Source organism: Labrus mixtus, chromosome 4, assembly GCF_963584025.1.
Source record: "Labrus mixtus chromosome 4, fLabMix1.1, whole genome shotgun sequence".
Lineage (NCBI taxonomy): Eukaryota > Metazoa > Chordata > Actinopteri > Labriformes > Labridae > Labrus > Labrus mixtus.
Window position 1 is genome coordinate 18,023,779 of NC_083615.1, and position 16,299 is coordinate 18,040,077.

Sequence of the window (16,299 nt, forward strand, 5' to 3'; positions counted from 1 at the left end):
TTTCTGAAGAGCTTCAGTTCAATATGGAGTGCAGATTTTTTCAGTAGACTGAACCCTCATGGTCATTTTTTGGGACCACCTCAGTAGACTGGACATTCAGCATGGATACTAACTTCCTGGTTTTATGCAGTATGGTTTGGATGCATCCTTTCAGGAAATGAGCTGTAGGAAGTAGGAACAAATATCGGCCTACTGAATAGTAGTTCCTAAGAGTATACAGACCGGAGAGAATGGACTGTCTACTGTCAGTTTATGGAGGCACTTTGCAATTACGAATAGACAATATTCCCACGGTGGCCATGTTGCTGTGACATCACACTCAGGGTGGGAAGCCCAAATGATGTTATCGTGTCTAACTATATTGTTCTCAATTGATGAGAAAGTACACAGACAATGGATACTGAAAATACGTGAACACACTGAAGTCGGAAGAACGACTTCCCAACTTCAAAAATTGCGATCATCCGAGTAGCACCTGAATGCAGCATATATACACAGACAGGAAAACCCAAAGAGCGGGATCTGAACGAGGGAGACAAGCGTTAGTACAAAATAAAACAGGAAATGTAAAGAAGGAAGAATCCTTTCTTAAAGTAACAAAAAATAAGTTACACTGCTCAACATCTTATTGAGTAGATTCCATCTTTTTTGGGGGAAATAATAGACGTGGGAATACAACCTGTCACACCTTAAATTGAAAGAGGTCATCTTCATCAGCTGCTCAGAGCTCCCTCGCAGTGCGGCTCAGCGGCAGCAGTTGGTGGCTCGCTGACTGCAGTCGGCGGGGGGTCTTTAACTCGACGTAAGGAGTAATTGAGTGAAACGTCTGCGAGGTGTGTCTTTTTTTTTGTTTTTAAAGTGTGTGTGGTTGAGTTCACCGGGCCACCGACCTCCTGACCCCTGAGAGACGCTTCCACCTCGCAGTGAAATAGAGCCCAAAACATCAGCAGTGACCCAGAAATCACAATTCACTCTGGGAATGTGGAACAAGTGCCTGTGTGTGTGTGTGTGTGTGTGTGTGTGTGTGTGTGTGTGTGTGTGTGTGTGTGTGTGTGTGTGTGTGTGTGTGTGTGTGTGTATCCTTCATACCAGTGAAAACGTGCTGGATGGGATCAGAAGATGCAACACTCCCTGCTCATTATCTGGAAAGTTGTCTCCATCTGAAATACAAAGAAACACAAAAAAATGTCTTTAAAAAAGTGGAAACAGCGTCAGCAGAGAAGATGAGACCAAACCAAGAGAAAACCTCCAGATGCAAACATTCAAATGAAACGACCGCAATTCCTCCACTGTCCACTAGAGGCTGGTACCGATAGTGAGTCGGTCCCCATAGAACCCCATGTTAAAGTGTCTGACTTTACAGCAGACATAAACATGTGTACAGCCTGGTTTTAGTATCTATGACTCATTTCTCTCTTCATGATGCCTGCACGAGGTAAGTATTTATACAAGTCAGCTGTTTACATTAAGCATTAAAGTGATGTATAATGAGGGGGCGTGGCCTCTTTGAGCTGCTAGCTGTCTGCTGAGGAGGAGTCACCTCAGCTCATTCAGTCACTGAACTTGAAAGCACAAGATTCCACCACCAGGGGGCTCTCACTCCAAACATTAACAGAATATGACGTCGAGGCTGGCGGGGAATCATGGGAGTGATTCTCTCTGCTACTCCCCCCCCAACACAGATGAAAACAAACTCTGAGTTGACCGTAGTAAAGACGACCGGGCAAAACCGACCTGAGGAAGAGAATATGTTTACAGACAAGCTAACGTATCCGAGTATAATTTACATGAAGTTTTTATCACAGCAGCACATACAGCGACAGTACGACAGCTTTCAGTAGCAGGCATGTTGACGTGTTGCTTCTGCGCTCAAACTATGACGCAGTATGTTATCAAAACAGAGGTACTCATGTTGCCAACTCGTTACTGGAACGCGATCGACTCAGGTGTTACATCATTCCCAGCTCCAACATCCGACTTCCAAGGTTAATGGAGCAAACCATTTGCACTCGATGGGGGTGGCCCTGGTTCAACTCCGACCTGTGGTTCCTCTCGCCATTGATCTAGCCCAGGGATGGGCAACTTTGTTCACAGCAAGGGCCACATTCATTTAATTCTCACTGCCAGAGGGCCAAATTGTAGCATACAAAAAACGATTAGAGCCAATAATGTCTCAAATTTAACTCAACATATAGCAATGATCAAATATTATTATAGACATATTTCTGGTTTTCATGATTTCATGGCAGATTTTGTCATGTTTTCTTCATGTTTCCAATTAATTGATATGTAAAAATTGACCTGAGGGTTGATGGGGGCCGCATGTGGCCCCCCGGCCGCCAGTTGCCCACCCCTGATCTAGCCCCTGTCATGTTTTTAAAATAAAGGCATAAAAGAGAGTTTTGTGCAAAATAACAAACAAATAAAGATGTTATTTCTGCTCATGGCCACTAGGGGGAGTCCTCAGAAATTGCCTTTACTGCATTACAACCCTATTTAAAAAAAATCTTCCTATTTGTGGCTGCAGCACGTTGATTTAAATGGTCATTGATGGAAAGACGTCAACCTGAGAAATCCTCCGATTATTGATTCTTATTATTCCTTACACTCTGTGATTTACAGATGATGCAACATCACCTTGTTCTGTCCTCACAGACTTTTAAATAAACTTTCCCTCAGCTCAGTTTCAACCACTGGCTCAGATTTTTTTTTTAACCTCACAATAAACGACCACACCACCCCCGTCTTTATCTGAGCGAATACATTTGCATAATTTACTCTGGATTATCTTTAATTTATGCAGAAACTGCTTTCCACTTGTTAGGGTGAATGTTTCCAAGGGGGCTAATAAAATTAGTTGTTCTCTCACAGAGCCTCCATTCAGGCTTTTCTTCTTTCAGGAGCTTTCAGAGAGTTTTCTCTGACTTACAAACCTACAAACTTTCTCTTAACATGAACCTGTAACCTGAGATGACCTCGACATGGTGAGACGCCATTTATTTGACAAAGAATTTTACATTTGATTCAATATAATGAAAGAAAACAGAGCAATGAAAAATATTATCAGGATGAAAAAAGCTGCTGTAAAGAGGCCGAAAACTGTTAGTTGGTTTTGAGGAAATGTGTGGATACTTTACTTCACACAAGAAAGATTCAGGAGACTCAGATGGCTTAAGAAGAAGTTGTTTATATATGACTCACGAGGAGAAATGACATCAACAGACCGTCCCACAAACTTGGTATTTATCGTCAAGATGGCGCTAAAGTCAGGGGCCTGTTACTCTACCTTCTTTACCTAAAAGCAGAAAATCCAGTCTATCCTGTGTAAATGTGTCTCTGAGTCATGACTGTCTACAATGAGTGAGAAGCTCGAGTCCCGCTGGCTGTGTTGTTGTCAGAGTCATGTTTACATGGACGGGACGGCCGGCTCCTCCCCTTGTGTATAAAAGCTGTTTTAGTCAAGAACTAGAGAGAAGAAGAAGAACATACTCACTGATTATTTGAATGTTAGTAAGAGTTTTCAGATCTCGGTCATTCTGTGTGATTTTATATTCAATGTGAAGCTACGCGCTAACTAAAGAGCGCTAACATTAGCATGCTAACACAACAATGCAGGACACAGGGGATTACAGCTCGAGCAAAGGACAATTTTTGACTCCTTCACGGGGAAGCGAGTGGAGGGGGGTTGGAGGTGTCGCTGGAGGAAAGTGGATTTGTTCATGTTCACATCTTCAGCTTTATTTAAAGCTTCTCTGTCTTCTCAGATACACGGACAGGCCCTCGGATGATGTTTCATGGGAAAGAAAGCTGCTTTCATTGAAACTGACAGACAACAACAACAAACCTCCTGAGGGAAAGTTCCCCAGGGTGTTTTTCTTTTTCAGGACATCAGATAAGTTTTTATTGTTTGTAACCGTGTTAAGCTTTGTGCTCCTCTTCAGCTCTGCCCTGGCTTCAAGTTAATGCAGGTCAACATATTAAACGAGTCAATGCTGCTTTTTCTGGAATGGACAATGTTTGGTTTCTATTCCTCATTTAGGTGAGCAGAGTTTACAGCTTCCTGCTCGAATATTTCTTTACAATGAGTCCTTGAAAAATATTGATCCTAACACATCAATGACTGTATTTACAAGGGGATATTTATACAAGTTGTATGATCAATATTTATCTCCTTTGATTTGTGTGAAATGATCCTTTAACAGCAGTGACAGAGTTGAATATGTTATCACACTGAGGTTAAGCCTCGCCCCCCCATCGATACACAGATTGAGGTAATGAGGTCATGTTACAGAACAGACCGGGTGTCATTAAACCCCCTCCCATCAGAGAGGTCAGAGGTCAGAAGCTGGAGCTGGTAGCAGTCAGGTTCAGAGCCCGGGGGAGATCCTCATTGAACCCTCATGCTGATTTTGTCACGTCACAAAGCGTTGGCTCGTGCAGAGAGGAAAAACATTTATTTTTAAAAACGAGTTTGGGTGAAGAAATGTCCAGGGAAACGCGGACAACATGGGTTGTGTAGTCTTCAGCAAGAGCTGGAGGTAAAATTATAACTGTCAGATGCATCTCAGGTGTCCAGCTCACCTGTACTGGTTGGGTTCCGTCGCTGGTCGCCCCCTACTGTCCACTTACTACCGCCCTCCCTCGTCTCTCGCCATTAAATGAATCATCTCAGACGGTTTACAGACCTTTGCATGGTAGAAAAACCCTCCATCATTGTATTAAAAGCTGATGAACATGGTTGTGGCATATTCAAAGTTCTTTAAATTCATGGATTTGTTGAAACAACTGGACTTCCTCGATCACTACTTTTCTTTTACCACATTGCTGTTTTCATTCTGGACGCCAAACGAGAAGTATGCAAAGATAAGATTCAAATCCTGCTCAACTTCATACTTCACCTCCAAACGAAACACACTCAGTATAAAGGCAGTAATTGGATGATTCATTAAGGGGGGAAACGTCTGTTGTGGTACATTAAGGAGTCCAAACAAACAGTCAACATGAATGTGACTCTCTGTAAACTCTACATGTTTACTTTCCGCCCAGGACTTGTTGATTTAGGTGATGGGAACCGGCCGCTCCGAGCTGCCTCTGACTTTGATGTTGGGCAGCCATTGTCGGGACAGCTCTGCATCTCAGCTGGCTGGTCGACTGGTTGGTTGGCAGCCATTGAACCTTTGCGAAGATTAACTGTTATTACCGTCGTCTTTGTGCGTCCAGGCAGCTCTCCGCATACCGGCAGGCGAAACATAAAACGCTGCTCTTCCAGCCTCTCCTGTGGAGGAGGCTTCAGGAAACAGCAGGTCTGTTCGCTTTTATCTTTAGGAGAGTATACGAGCACTAAGCGGACTCTCAACTGACAACAAGTTCCTCTTTAGGAGACAAGAGGTCCGATATGCTCAGTATTAGCCTCCACACACACACATACACACATACTGACAATGGAAAACGTTCTATTTTGGGACAGATGGGGTCACAGATCACCTTTATAAAGAGGCAGGAATGTGTTGAAGCACTTCTGAGTTCGCAACAGCTACACGATCTCTGCCTCTCTTAGTACAGTCTCCTGCAGCACTAATGAGCTCTGCATTCAGACGCTCCTTCATTCATGCAGCTCTGCTTTTATTCCAAACACACGGAGAGTCACACGCTGCCAACACACGTCACCCCTGACCTCGACTGCACCCCGAAACACGCCGTCATGAATGTTGTGCTGACTGTGTTTTGTGCTGCAGGAAGAGAAACTGCAGCAGCTTGTTTTGTTATTTTACAGAAAGCATAAATCGGCGCTGTCCCGCTGAACGCCAACCGTACAAAGAGTCGTGTGAATTGAAGCGTTCAAGTGGGATCTAGTCAACCGCAGGAAATTACTCGTTATCACTCGTTAAAACTGAGTTCAATAAAAAGGGCTTAGGGCTTCCGTAGTCGGAGAAAATGAGTCAACCTTTACCTTGATTTATTCCTTCAATAAACATTCTCCTAACCTACCAATCTCTAGTTCCAACTCTTCTTCAATACAGCATGATGTCGATGCCATGTCTTGCTTCATTCCCTGTCTGACAGGGATAGTCTCCAGCTGTGAGCAGCATATGTGAACAGCCAGGTTGGGAGAATATCCGAGCAGTCCTCCTGAGATGATCTAGATATTTTCAGAAGTGCAGATGTGAATAGAGTCAAAGAGACCATAATGGGTAAGGGCGTGGCCAACGAGGATTTGTATCCTCCCTGTTGTCCAAAATATTGTCGCTATGGTACCAAAAATAGAAAAAAGAAAAAGACAGCTACTGCAAAATGGAAAACTAGAACCTTCAAAGTCCACTTCCAACAGGTGAAACATGATTACTGATTTAATTCTTGCATCAAGCACGAATCAATCACATTACTTTGACTCCATGTGTCTGAGTTAAAGTCCATGAATATATCATAACAATGGCGATATATCTTCCTCCTCCACCGGTGTTTGAATACGAATTAAAATGTTGACTATTTGTCTCTCGGCCAGCAGGGGGAGACTCCGTGTTAGATGCTCCTTCTGTTCTCAGTGTGACAGATTTGGTTGTAAACGGGGAATGAATTGTGTTGGTGGGGAAAATCCAACTAGTCCAAGAGAGCTGTTTGCTGGCGACTCTGAGCACAACCGAGCCACCTGTCTGAGCCGGCAGAAATACACCTCAATGCCTCCAGAGAGCTGCCTTCTGTGTCCTGCCTGCAACCGAGGGAGAGGCAACTTACAGAAGCAACTTTACGAGCAACATGCAAGTTTTGCTGACCTCTCTGGATCGTCCTTTAGTATCTTCTTCCTAAGTTCCTAAGTAAGTTAAAAAAAAGGTTCTTTTAGCGGATTTAGTAATCCCTAACCCTAACTCCAACAGTACTATTCCAACAAGCATTAGCGTGTGTTGTTTTATCCACTGTAATCTCTTTGTGCCTCTGACCTGTTGAATCTTAAACCTCACAGCTCCCTTCTCCTCTCAAGAAAGAAAAAAAAAAGAACAAGACAAAAGCATGAATGCATAATTAATATAGTGAAGCTGCATTTTTAATTGTTGCGGGTCTTCAAAGTTGCCCGGCGTCATTGTCTCTGGGTTCAGGGCCGGCTGCTTCCGATGGCAGAGCTTCATTCAAGTCTTTTTAGGGCCCGAGCGCTGCAGAAGCACCGGCAGACAACGGCTCCAAGCTCGCCTCTTTTCTCAGGGTGTCTGCCCCGCACAATGGACTTCCTTAGCCTGCACACAAAAGAGGCTGGCGCATGAAAAAAAAACCATCCAAATTCAATGGCATTCCTCTTCACAATGCGCTCTGAGAATATGTGCTTGTCCCTCTCCTTCCCTCTCGCCTCTCTTTCAGCTCTGGGTGATGTATTGGGATGATGTTAGAGGACCAGGAAGTGATTTATATAACTTTGTCAAAATGAGGAAAAAAATCACCTAAAAGTGAGACTGGAGACAGCTCAAAAACAAAAACAGTCCCTTCAGGATTTTGCTGATTTGTTGCAGGTTTTCAATAAGGCGCGAGTCTTTTTTTCTCACGTCACACATCAACCTTGAGCGACTCAGTTAAGCTCAGATAAAGCCTTTTATTGGCTGAGGGAGCTGGGATGATGCCCAATAAAATGTGTGGAAAAAAAAAAATCAAACAAAAGTTAATTGTCATAAAAAACTAAATTTACACAACAGGTGCATGCAGACAAACAGACAAATGGTGCCTATATATATATATATATATATATATATATATATATATATATCCCATCCATTATCTACGGCAATTCAGAGTCACCAGTTAACCTAACGAGCATGTCTTTGGACTGTGGGAAGAAGTCGAAGTACCCGGAGAGAACCCACACATGAACGGGGAGAACATGCAGACTCTACACAGAGAGGCTCTCTATTACGAGGATTCAAACCAGGAACCTCCTTGCTGTGAGGCAACAGCCCTAACCACTGCACTGAATGCGCCGAACTAAACACTGGGGGGTTATTCCCAAATTACCATTACAGGTCCCCAGTAATACTTATCCAGTGCAAATGGGGCTTCAGATGTTTATGTTTTTCAGGTTCAGTGAACCTTACATCTCTGTAGTGCAACCAAACAATGACACGTCTTGACTTACAATTTGACCTAGTTTCAACGTAGGGTTTGTTTACACCAACAGGACAGATTCATCCAATCCAGTTTTATTTTGAAAAATCAGTACCAAAGTAAAATGGATTACCTGATCCTGGTCAGAAAATAAAAGTGGATTTCTAACTCTAGATCATTTTTAATGAGATTAAATATTTTGAACGACCAGATTGGGTGTGCAGGTAGATCACAGATGTACCCTGGTGAGAAGTGAAGCACCTTCTTACAATCAGAGCTAAGCCTGAAGATAGCACGCTAACCGCTAATCCTGCTCTGTAGTACAGGCTTGAGATTTGAGGACATTAGCTTCCCTAGCACATTTTCTGTGTTTGGAGTTGTACTGGGTGAGGAGGGGGGAGTTTGGGAGTGAGAGGTTGGAGGGATTTTGGGGAGGTGGTTATGACTGGGGTGTACCACCATTGTTGCACATTGAGGCCCATTGGCACGCCGGCCGGCAGCTTACCACCCCGAGGCTGCTGGGTGCCACAAAGGCCACAACGGAGCGAGAACCGAACCCGGTGAATGTCACCAACACCCGCAGCCTAATCCTCCTGCCTTGTACATCTGCGCCGGGTCAGATTCAAAAGCAAGATCCCCCCCCCCCATCTTTTCACCCCCCTCCTCCTCATCATGCACCACCTCCTTTCTTTCCCCTCCCTGTTGTACTGCAGCAGAAGAAAGGACATGCTTTTGTAGTGGCCCATAGTGTCACACAGACACAAGACCCGAGGCTGCCAGTCATCAAATAGAAGCGCTCTCTCTCTGGTCTTTTCACGGCGCTCACTTTGCTCATGTCGACTCGGAGAGAGAGGGGAAAACTCTTATTTTAGCACGTGAAAGGGCTCCAGACGGGGACACGAAGGCCGGCTCTTCACATGGGACACAATTGACTTTGAAAGCAAGCGTTTCTCTGAGAGTAGTCGGGACTGTTTGTCGGGATGTTGGCATCATGTTTTAATTGAATTTGACCGTCAGCAGGTCTCAAAGGAGCCCAAACAGAGTTAGGATGAAAACGCTCTGCTGGGATTCTGTAAGAGTAAAGGTCAAACGGCTTTAACACGCTGCTGAGGTCATTCTAGATATTTCAAACACACAAAAACATTTCAATCAGCAATCATTATTGATGCTGTGACATTAAGAAATGGCTTTATTGTCAACGAATCAACAAATAAATATTTGTAAAAATTAAGATTAACAGTGAAGAAAATAAATGAATAAAAGTCCCTCTGTAATATCTCTATTATCTCCCTCTCCTCATGTTCATGTTTTATACACACCTCCATCTGTCTTCTTCTGTAAGAATAAATTCAAAAACCAAGTTCTTCTAATATTAGAATTAGGAGATTAGCACAAGCGGCGGACAAAGTTGTCCTCTGCTCGAGCTGCAATTACCTGGGGACTACATTGTTGTGTTAGACCTTTGTGTTCAGACTGATCAAATGAACCGGACTTTGGGGTCTAGTGTACTCGGATCCAGGCCTGGGTCCCTAAAATGTTGTATAATTTTATTTTACCATAGAAATTCAACAAGTGCTTAAAAATTATTTAAAAAGTATTTATTTAAAAAAAAGTTATAACATCATTAGACTTTAGGAATAAGAACTGAACTGAGAGAGTTGTGTAATGTCATGTGATGTCAGATACTGCAGAGTATATAAGATTATCTGATGTGTTGTAACGCTTTTGTTCTGTTTCAATCTGCAGCTGAGAGAAACTGAAAACAGTTTGTAGAGAATACATGAGAGCCGAGGTCGCCCTCTAGTGGAGATTATAGAAACTGCAGTCTGGCAGAGAAACAGACAGCAGATTATAGTCCGTTCCTGAGGGTTTTGAAGATTTGGAGGAAAATCAAGATCTACTAGGGTCTGCAGTTACAAAGCTTTTCAGAATAAGACTTTGAAATATTATACCTGAGGTCTTCTAAAGAGGTATTTTATTCCTAAACTTGTAAAAATCGAAGAGAAGCCTACATGTGGCCCGGTGTTGAAAGTCTTTTGCTTTACTCTCTCTCCTGTAATATCATCAGTAAGCATCTTACACATAAAGAAAAGAGGGTAAACCGTCTGGAAAGCAACTAAAGAGTTAAACTACAGGCAAAACAGAGAGTTTAACGTTTGAGGAGAAGTTTTATACAGACGGTCAAAGAAGACTTCAGGAAGTCCTTGAATATCTTGCACTGACCTCTTTTGTTGAGGAAGAGGATTAGGGTCAGACATTAGAAATAATGACAGGAGGGTAAATATCCACATCGAAAAAAAAAAGTAAATGTATAGAGAAAAGAGGAGGGGCTACACTGAAAGAGGAGGAGCTAAACTGAAAGACGAGGAGCTACAACATATCTTTTTCTCTTAAATGAATGTGAAAGTTAGGGTGCGTTCGAATTGTCCCTCCTATCTCCTTTCACTATCCACTTTACCTTAACCCCGGAAGCATTTAATAGATAAGAGCTGTTTGAATTCTCTGAAAGTTAAGGAAAGGGTGGGTCAATGCTTCCTTTATAACCTCCTTTAGCATAGGATACACTGGACCATCCTTTACCAAAGGAGATGAGATACACTGCCTGTCCAAAAAAAAGTCGCCACCAGGATTTAACTAAGCAAATAGGTAAGAGCCTCCCATTGGATAATAACTGCATGGGCGATTATCTTTCAGCTGGCAACAAGTTATTTAACCCCAACTGATGCAACGAGTAGCTTCTCATTTCTTAAACTACTATGTTGAAAGACACATCCTGTGGTCGTGGAAAAGATGTTAAGTCTGTTTGAGAAGGGTCAAATCATTGGCATGCATCAAGCAGAGAAAACATCTAAGGAGATTGCAGAAACTACTAAAATTGGGTTAAGAACTGTCCAACGCATTATTAAAAACTGAAAGGAAGATTTACCCTGAGTGATCAGGGTAAGAAGAGAGGCAGATGAAGTGATGCACCCATCATGCCTAGTGCCTACTGTACAAGCCTGTAGGGGGCAGTGCTATGATCTGGGGTTGCTGCAGTTGGTCAGGTCTAGGTTCAGCAACATTATGTGCCCAAAGAATGAGGTCAGTTGACAACCTGAATATACTGAATGACCAGGTTATTCCATCAGTGGATTTTTTCTTCCCTGATGGCACGGGCTGTTCCAAGATGACAATGCCAGGATTCATCGTGCTCAAATTGTGAAAGAGTGGTTCAGGGATTGGCCACCACAGAGTCCAGACCTTAACCCCCATTGAGAATCTTTGGGATGTGCTGGAGAAGACTTTGCGCAGTGGTCCGACTCTCCCATCATAAATACAAGATCTTGGTGAAAAATTAATGCAACACTGGACGGAAATAAATCTTGTGACATTGCAGAAGCTTATCGAAACAATGCCACAGCGAATGCGTGCCGCAATCAAAGCTAAAGGCGGTCCAACGAAATATTAGAGTGTGTGGCCTTTTCTTTGGTAGCGACTTTTTTTTTTTGGGCCAGGCAGTGTATGACGCCCCACAATTCCTTGTGACCGCAACATTTAAAGCGACTCGCGCATCCGACCGTTCACGAACATTAACGATGACAGAAAAGGGAGATCATGTAAGTTACCATTTGCAATAATATGCCTTGAACAACTTTCAATCTTTAACCCATAGGCGAACTATGAAGGTTATGCTGATGTTGTAAAACGATCAAAGTGAGTTTAACTTTTATTGCAGCCTATGCTCAGTTTGCATTCGTTATTTATCCACTTTGAGCAAGCAATATCATACATAACGTTAAACTTTCCTTCAGTCACAGATGCTGAATCCCTTGCCTTGATTAAGGTTCTTGAGATATTATGCAAAGCCATATAATCAGATTATAATCACCATAAAAAACATCACCCTGTCTTTCAGGTGAAAAGGGATCAGAGACATTTTGAGCCAGATGATGTTTTATTCAACATATTTCATTCAATTCAGAATGTTTTGTGCATTTCTTCAGTTGTACATTCTTGTCTAATGTAACAATTAATTTCATATTTATTTTGATGTTGATTTCTCAGTGGACAGAAAGGTGATGGTTTCACTTTTGTTACTTGTAGCCTGGTAGTCTATATTTGTTTTATTTCAATCCCAACCTTGTGGTAATTAGGATTATTTCACCGGTAAGAAGGCAAAGGGGAAAGTTTTTTGGATGCGCTTTTTGTAGTCCATTTTCGGAACATTGTAGTTTCAACACGGCGGACCCACGTCATTAACCCGTCTCATTTAATGACGTCGGATTGTCAGAGCAACGAGACCGCCTTTCCTTAAGTCCTTTATGAATTCTCCTAACATCTTTCCTTAACCTCATGACGTTTTCCCCGGGGTTAAGGTAAAGTGGATAGTGAAAGGAGATAGGAGGGACAATTCGAACGCACCCCCAGTCTGAGTCACATCAGAGCTGCATCGCGACGAGTCTCTCTGTTTCTCTCTGAAGACAAATTCAACTGGAGGTTTTTCTCACAAACACTGGTGAGTACACTGAACTACAAACCAAAAACACTTAAGTGAAAAGGATGTTTTAACTCGACCACTAAACAAATAAAAGCCAAACAATAGTGACTGCACTCAGACGAGTCACAGCTAGGCTAATCTTAACATAACAACAAACGTTTTAACCTTTTTCCTGCTATGATCAACAAACCAGATTTCATTCCACAGTCTTAGTGGTTGAGTTGGTTCTGACATACATGTTTACAGCGCTCGCTATATTTAGTCATCTCGGAGAAAACACAGGATAAACTGGTTTTGCTTCAAGCTAACTAGCCTAGCTGAGTTGATCTTTGGAGTCTCTCAGTGATTTAAAGATCAGAAAGTCAACAGCACTTTGTTTTATCTTAAAGCAGTGTTTCCTCTCGTGTCTAATTGTCCCTGAACAGACTCAGAGGAAAATGACTTCTGTTAAAGGAAGAATGTGCTACATGTTCCACATAAATATATCTTAAATCAAGTCTCTCCTGTGTAAATGTGTCTCTGAGTCATGACTGTCTACAATGAGTGAGAAGCTCGAGTCCCGCTGGCTGTGTTGTTGTCAGAGTCGTGTTTACATGGACGGGACGGCCGGCTCCTCCCCTTGTGTATAAAAGCTGTTTTAGTCAAGAACTAGAGAGAAGAAGAAGAATGGTGTCGTTCTGTGTCATTTACATGCAATGTGAATGATACAAAGACTCACAGTATGGAGCAAAAGCAGACTCAGACGGAATGTTATAATTCAGTCCGGTAAGGCAATAATAAACAAATCCAGAGGGCTACGCAAGGTCAAAAAGGCAGCGATGGTTATACATAGTGATCATAAGAAGATAATTATAATGCTGGGACAAGGGTACACTGAGAACGCAACAAACTGGCAACATGAGGGAGAACACACAGGGATTAAATACACAGACAATCAGGGACCAACGAGACACAGGTGAGGGTAATCAGGGCGGAGCTGACACACAAGGCGGGGACAAGAGGGGCAGGATCTGAAAGACAGAGACAAGGGTGAATACCAAAACACTACAGAACCCAGGAAATAATATTAAAAGGTGGAGGTGTGTCTCTGGAGGAGAGAGGAGGCTTCATTATGGAGGAGGTGTGGCCAAACCGCAGTTTGTTTTGGTTTCTGGTGCTCAAGGGCGACATCTACTGGATCAAAAAGTCTCACATTCTTCCTTTAACTGACGTTAGTCCGGAGAGACTAAATTGTTTGTAAATAATGAAGAAGCATTATGAAAACTAAAGCCTACAAGCTTAACCTACAGCTAGTGTAAAATATCAACATTGATATCAAGTGGTGAAACGTTCAAATACAACATAAAGTGCTTTAATGGAACTCTGTTGTTAGGCCGATTAAATTATCTCCGCTCACAGTAAAAAAAAAAAAAAAAAAAAAGTGCTGAGTACAAAAAAAGTCATCTCATATTTCTGAGGGATGTAATCGATCACGGAGAACGCACTGCTGACACCAAACAGACGGTAAAACTCTCTGCTTCTTCTCATCCTCCAAGTTATCCCACCTTTCAAAACAGGAAAACATGACAACTGTATTTACAGAGGCTGCTGCTTCAGTTGGTCATACAGAGCCTGGATGGCTCATAGCAATCCCCCCCCCCTTCCCTTTTTAAAAATGGAAACCACCACCCTGGTCTGCCGTTTCACAGGCACTGTCCCAGACCTCTATGTGACATTAAAGAGACGCAGAAGAAGAAAATTAAAGAATTGTCTGGTTACACTTTTAAATTAAGTATGTACATCATAATAGCTGTGGTCGTACTACATAGTCAACATATCGTTCATGTTGTGAAATCCAAAAACCTATGATCTAAAATATATTCCTGATATACCAGGTAACCAAGCTTGTATTATTTAAATAAATCAAAATACTTTGACTGTCTTAATTTTTTGAATTTCCACTTACTCATCAGGTTATCGAAATGTCTGCTGCCAGCTGTCTGCTGACTGAAGATCAGTTCCTGTGCTCCATCTGTCTGGATGTGTTCACTGATCCTGTCAGCACACCATGTGGACACAACTTCTGTAAAACCTGCATCACTACATACTGGGATGGTAATGACTTCTGTCAGTGTCCCAACTGTAAAGCGGTTTTCAACACAAGACCAGAACTACGGGTCAATACGTTCATCTCTGAGATGGCTGCTCAGTACAAACAGTCAGCTCAACAGGAAGCCAGCAGCAGCAGGTCAGGGCAACACGTGTCCAAACCAGGAGAAGTTCCCTGTGACGTCTGCACTGGAACCAAACTGAAGGCCCAGAAGTCCTGCCTGGTGTGTCTGGTTTCTTACTGTGAGACTCACCTGAAGTCTCATCTGACAATGTCAGGTCTGAAGAGACATCAGCTGATCGCCCCCATGGAGAACCTGGAAGCAAGGATATGTAAGAAACATGACAAACTGCTGGAGCTGTTCTGTAAGAACGACCAGATGTGTGTCTGCATGCTGTGCACAGTCGCAGACCACAAGAAACATGATGTTGTTCCTCTGAAAGAAGAATATGAAAGAAAGAAGACCGAGCTGGGGAAGACAGAGGCTGAAATTCAGCAGATAATCCAGATCAGAAGAGTGAAGATTGAGGACATCCATCACTCAGTTGACATCAGCAATAGGAATGCAGACAGAGAGATCACTGAGGGTGTTAAATTCTTCAATACTTTGATGGAGACTGCTGAGAGAAAACTAAACATGCTCATCGACACGATCAAAGAGAAGCAGAGGAAGACGGAGAAACAGGCTGAAGGCTTCATCAAAGAGCTGGAACAGGAAATCTCTGAGCTGGAGAAGAGTAGCACTGAGGTGAAGCAGCTCTCACGATCTGAAGACCCCCTTCAACTCCTTAACAACGTTCAGCTCTTAAAAGCATATACACCCACCAAGGACTGGACTGAAGTCAGAGTCCATCCACCTTCATATGAGGGGACTGTGGTGAGAGCTGTGAGCCAGCTGGAGGAGACGATCAGTGAACAGATGAAGCGGCTGTTTGTGACTGAGCTGAGGAGGGTCCAGCAATATTCTGTAAATGTGAGAGTTGATCCTGATGTAGTTCATCCCAAACCCCTGGCAGACAACGTGGTAATGTCTGTAGATGTGTCTTATCAATGCAGGGTTTCATTTCAGGAAGATTTTACTTTGAAGTCTTTGTTAAAAAGGGCTCCTCGTGGACTCTAGGAGTGGTCAGAAAGTTGTCTAACTTGAAGGAAACCATCACACTGAGCCCCACAAACGGTCACTGGACCGTGTGTCTGAGTTCTCAGGGTGAGTACTTAGCTGCTGCTGGCCCTTCAGTCCGTCTCTCCCTGAAGTCTGAGCCTGAGAAGGTGGGGGTGTTTGTGAATTATGAGGAGGGTCTGGTCTCCTTTTATGACGTCGATGCTGCAGCTCTGATCTACTCCTTCACTGGCTGCTCCTTCTTTGTGGATCTCTACCCATTCTTCAGTCTGTGTCAGACCGATGGTGTCACAATCCACAGCTCTGATTGGGGGTGTGTTTTACAACGAGTAGAAATACTTAAAGGTAGAGTCAGAAGAAGAAGTAAAGACTTATACTAAACGCATGCTGCTCAGTCTTCACTTATGACATTAAGTCAGCCAATGACAGAAAGCAGTTGAGTTTGGGATTGAAGACATTTCAGCAAATGGACGCCATACAAACAAAGAACATATAAGTCTGAACTTTGGGCTTTGCTTTCACCCGCTTTTG

The 16,299-nt window shown here is 42.9% G+C and overlaps 1 protein-coding gene across 1 annotated transcript; it reads left to right on the forward strand.

Annotated features, from left to right (window-relative positions):
* Positions 1–12,339: 12,339 nt before the first annotated feature.
* LOC132972979 (E3 ubiquitin-protein ligase TRIM17-like) lies at positions 12,340–16,299 on the forward strand. Its single transcript, XM_061036150.1, is given in 3 exon segments — positions 12,340–12,577; positions 14,512–15,652; positions 15,655–16,299. Coding segments are annotated over 2 exon segments (1,626 nt in total). The 5' UTR covers positions 12,340–12,577; positions 14,512–14,520; the 3' UTR covers positions 16,149–16,299.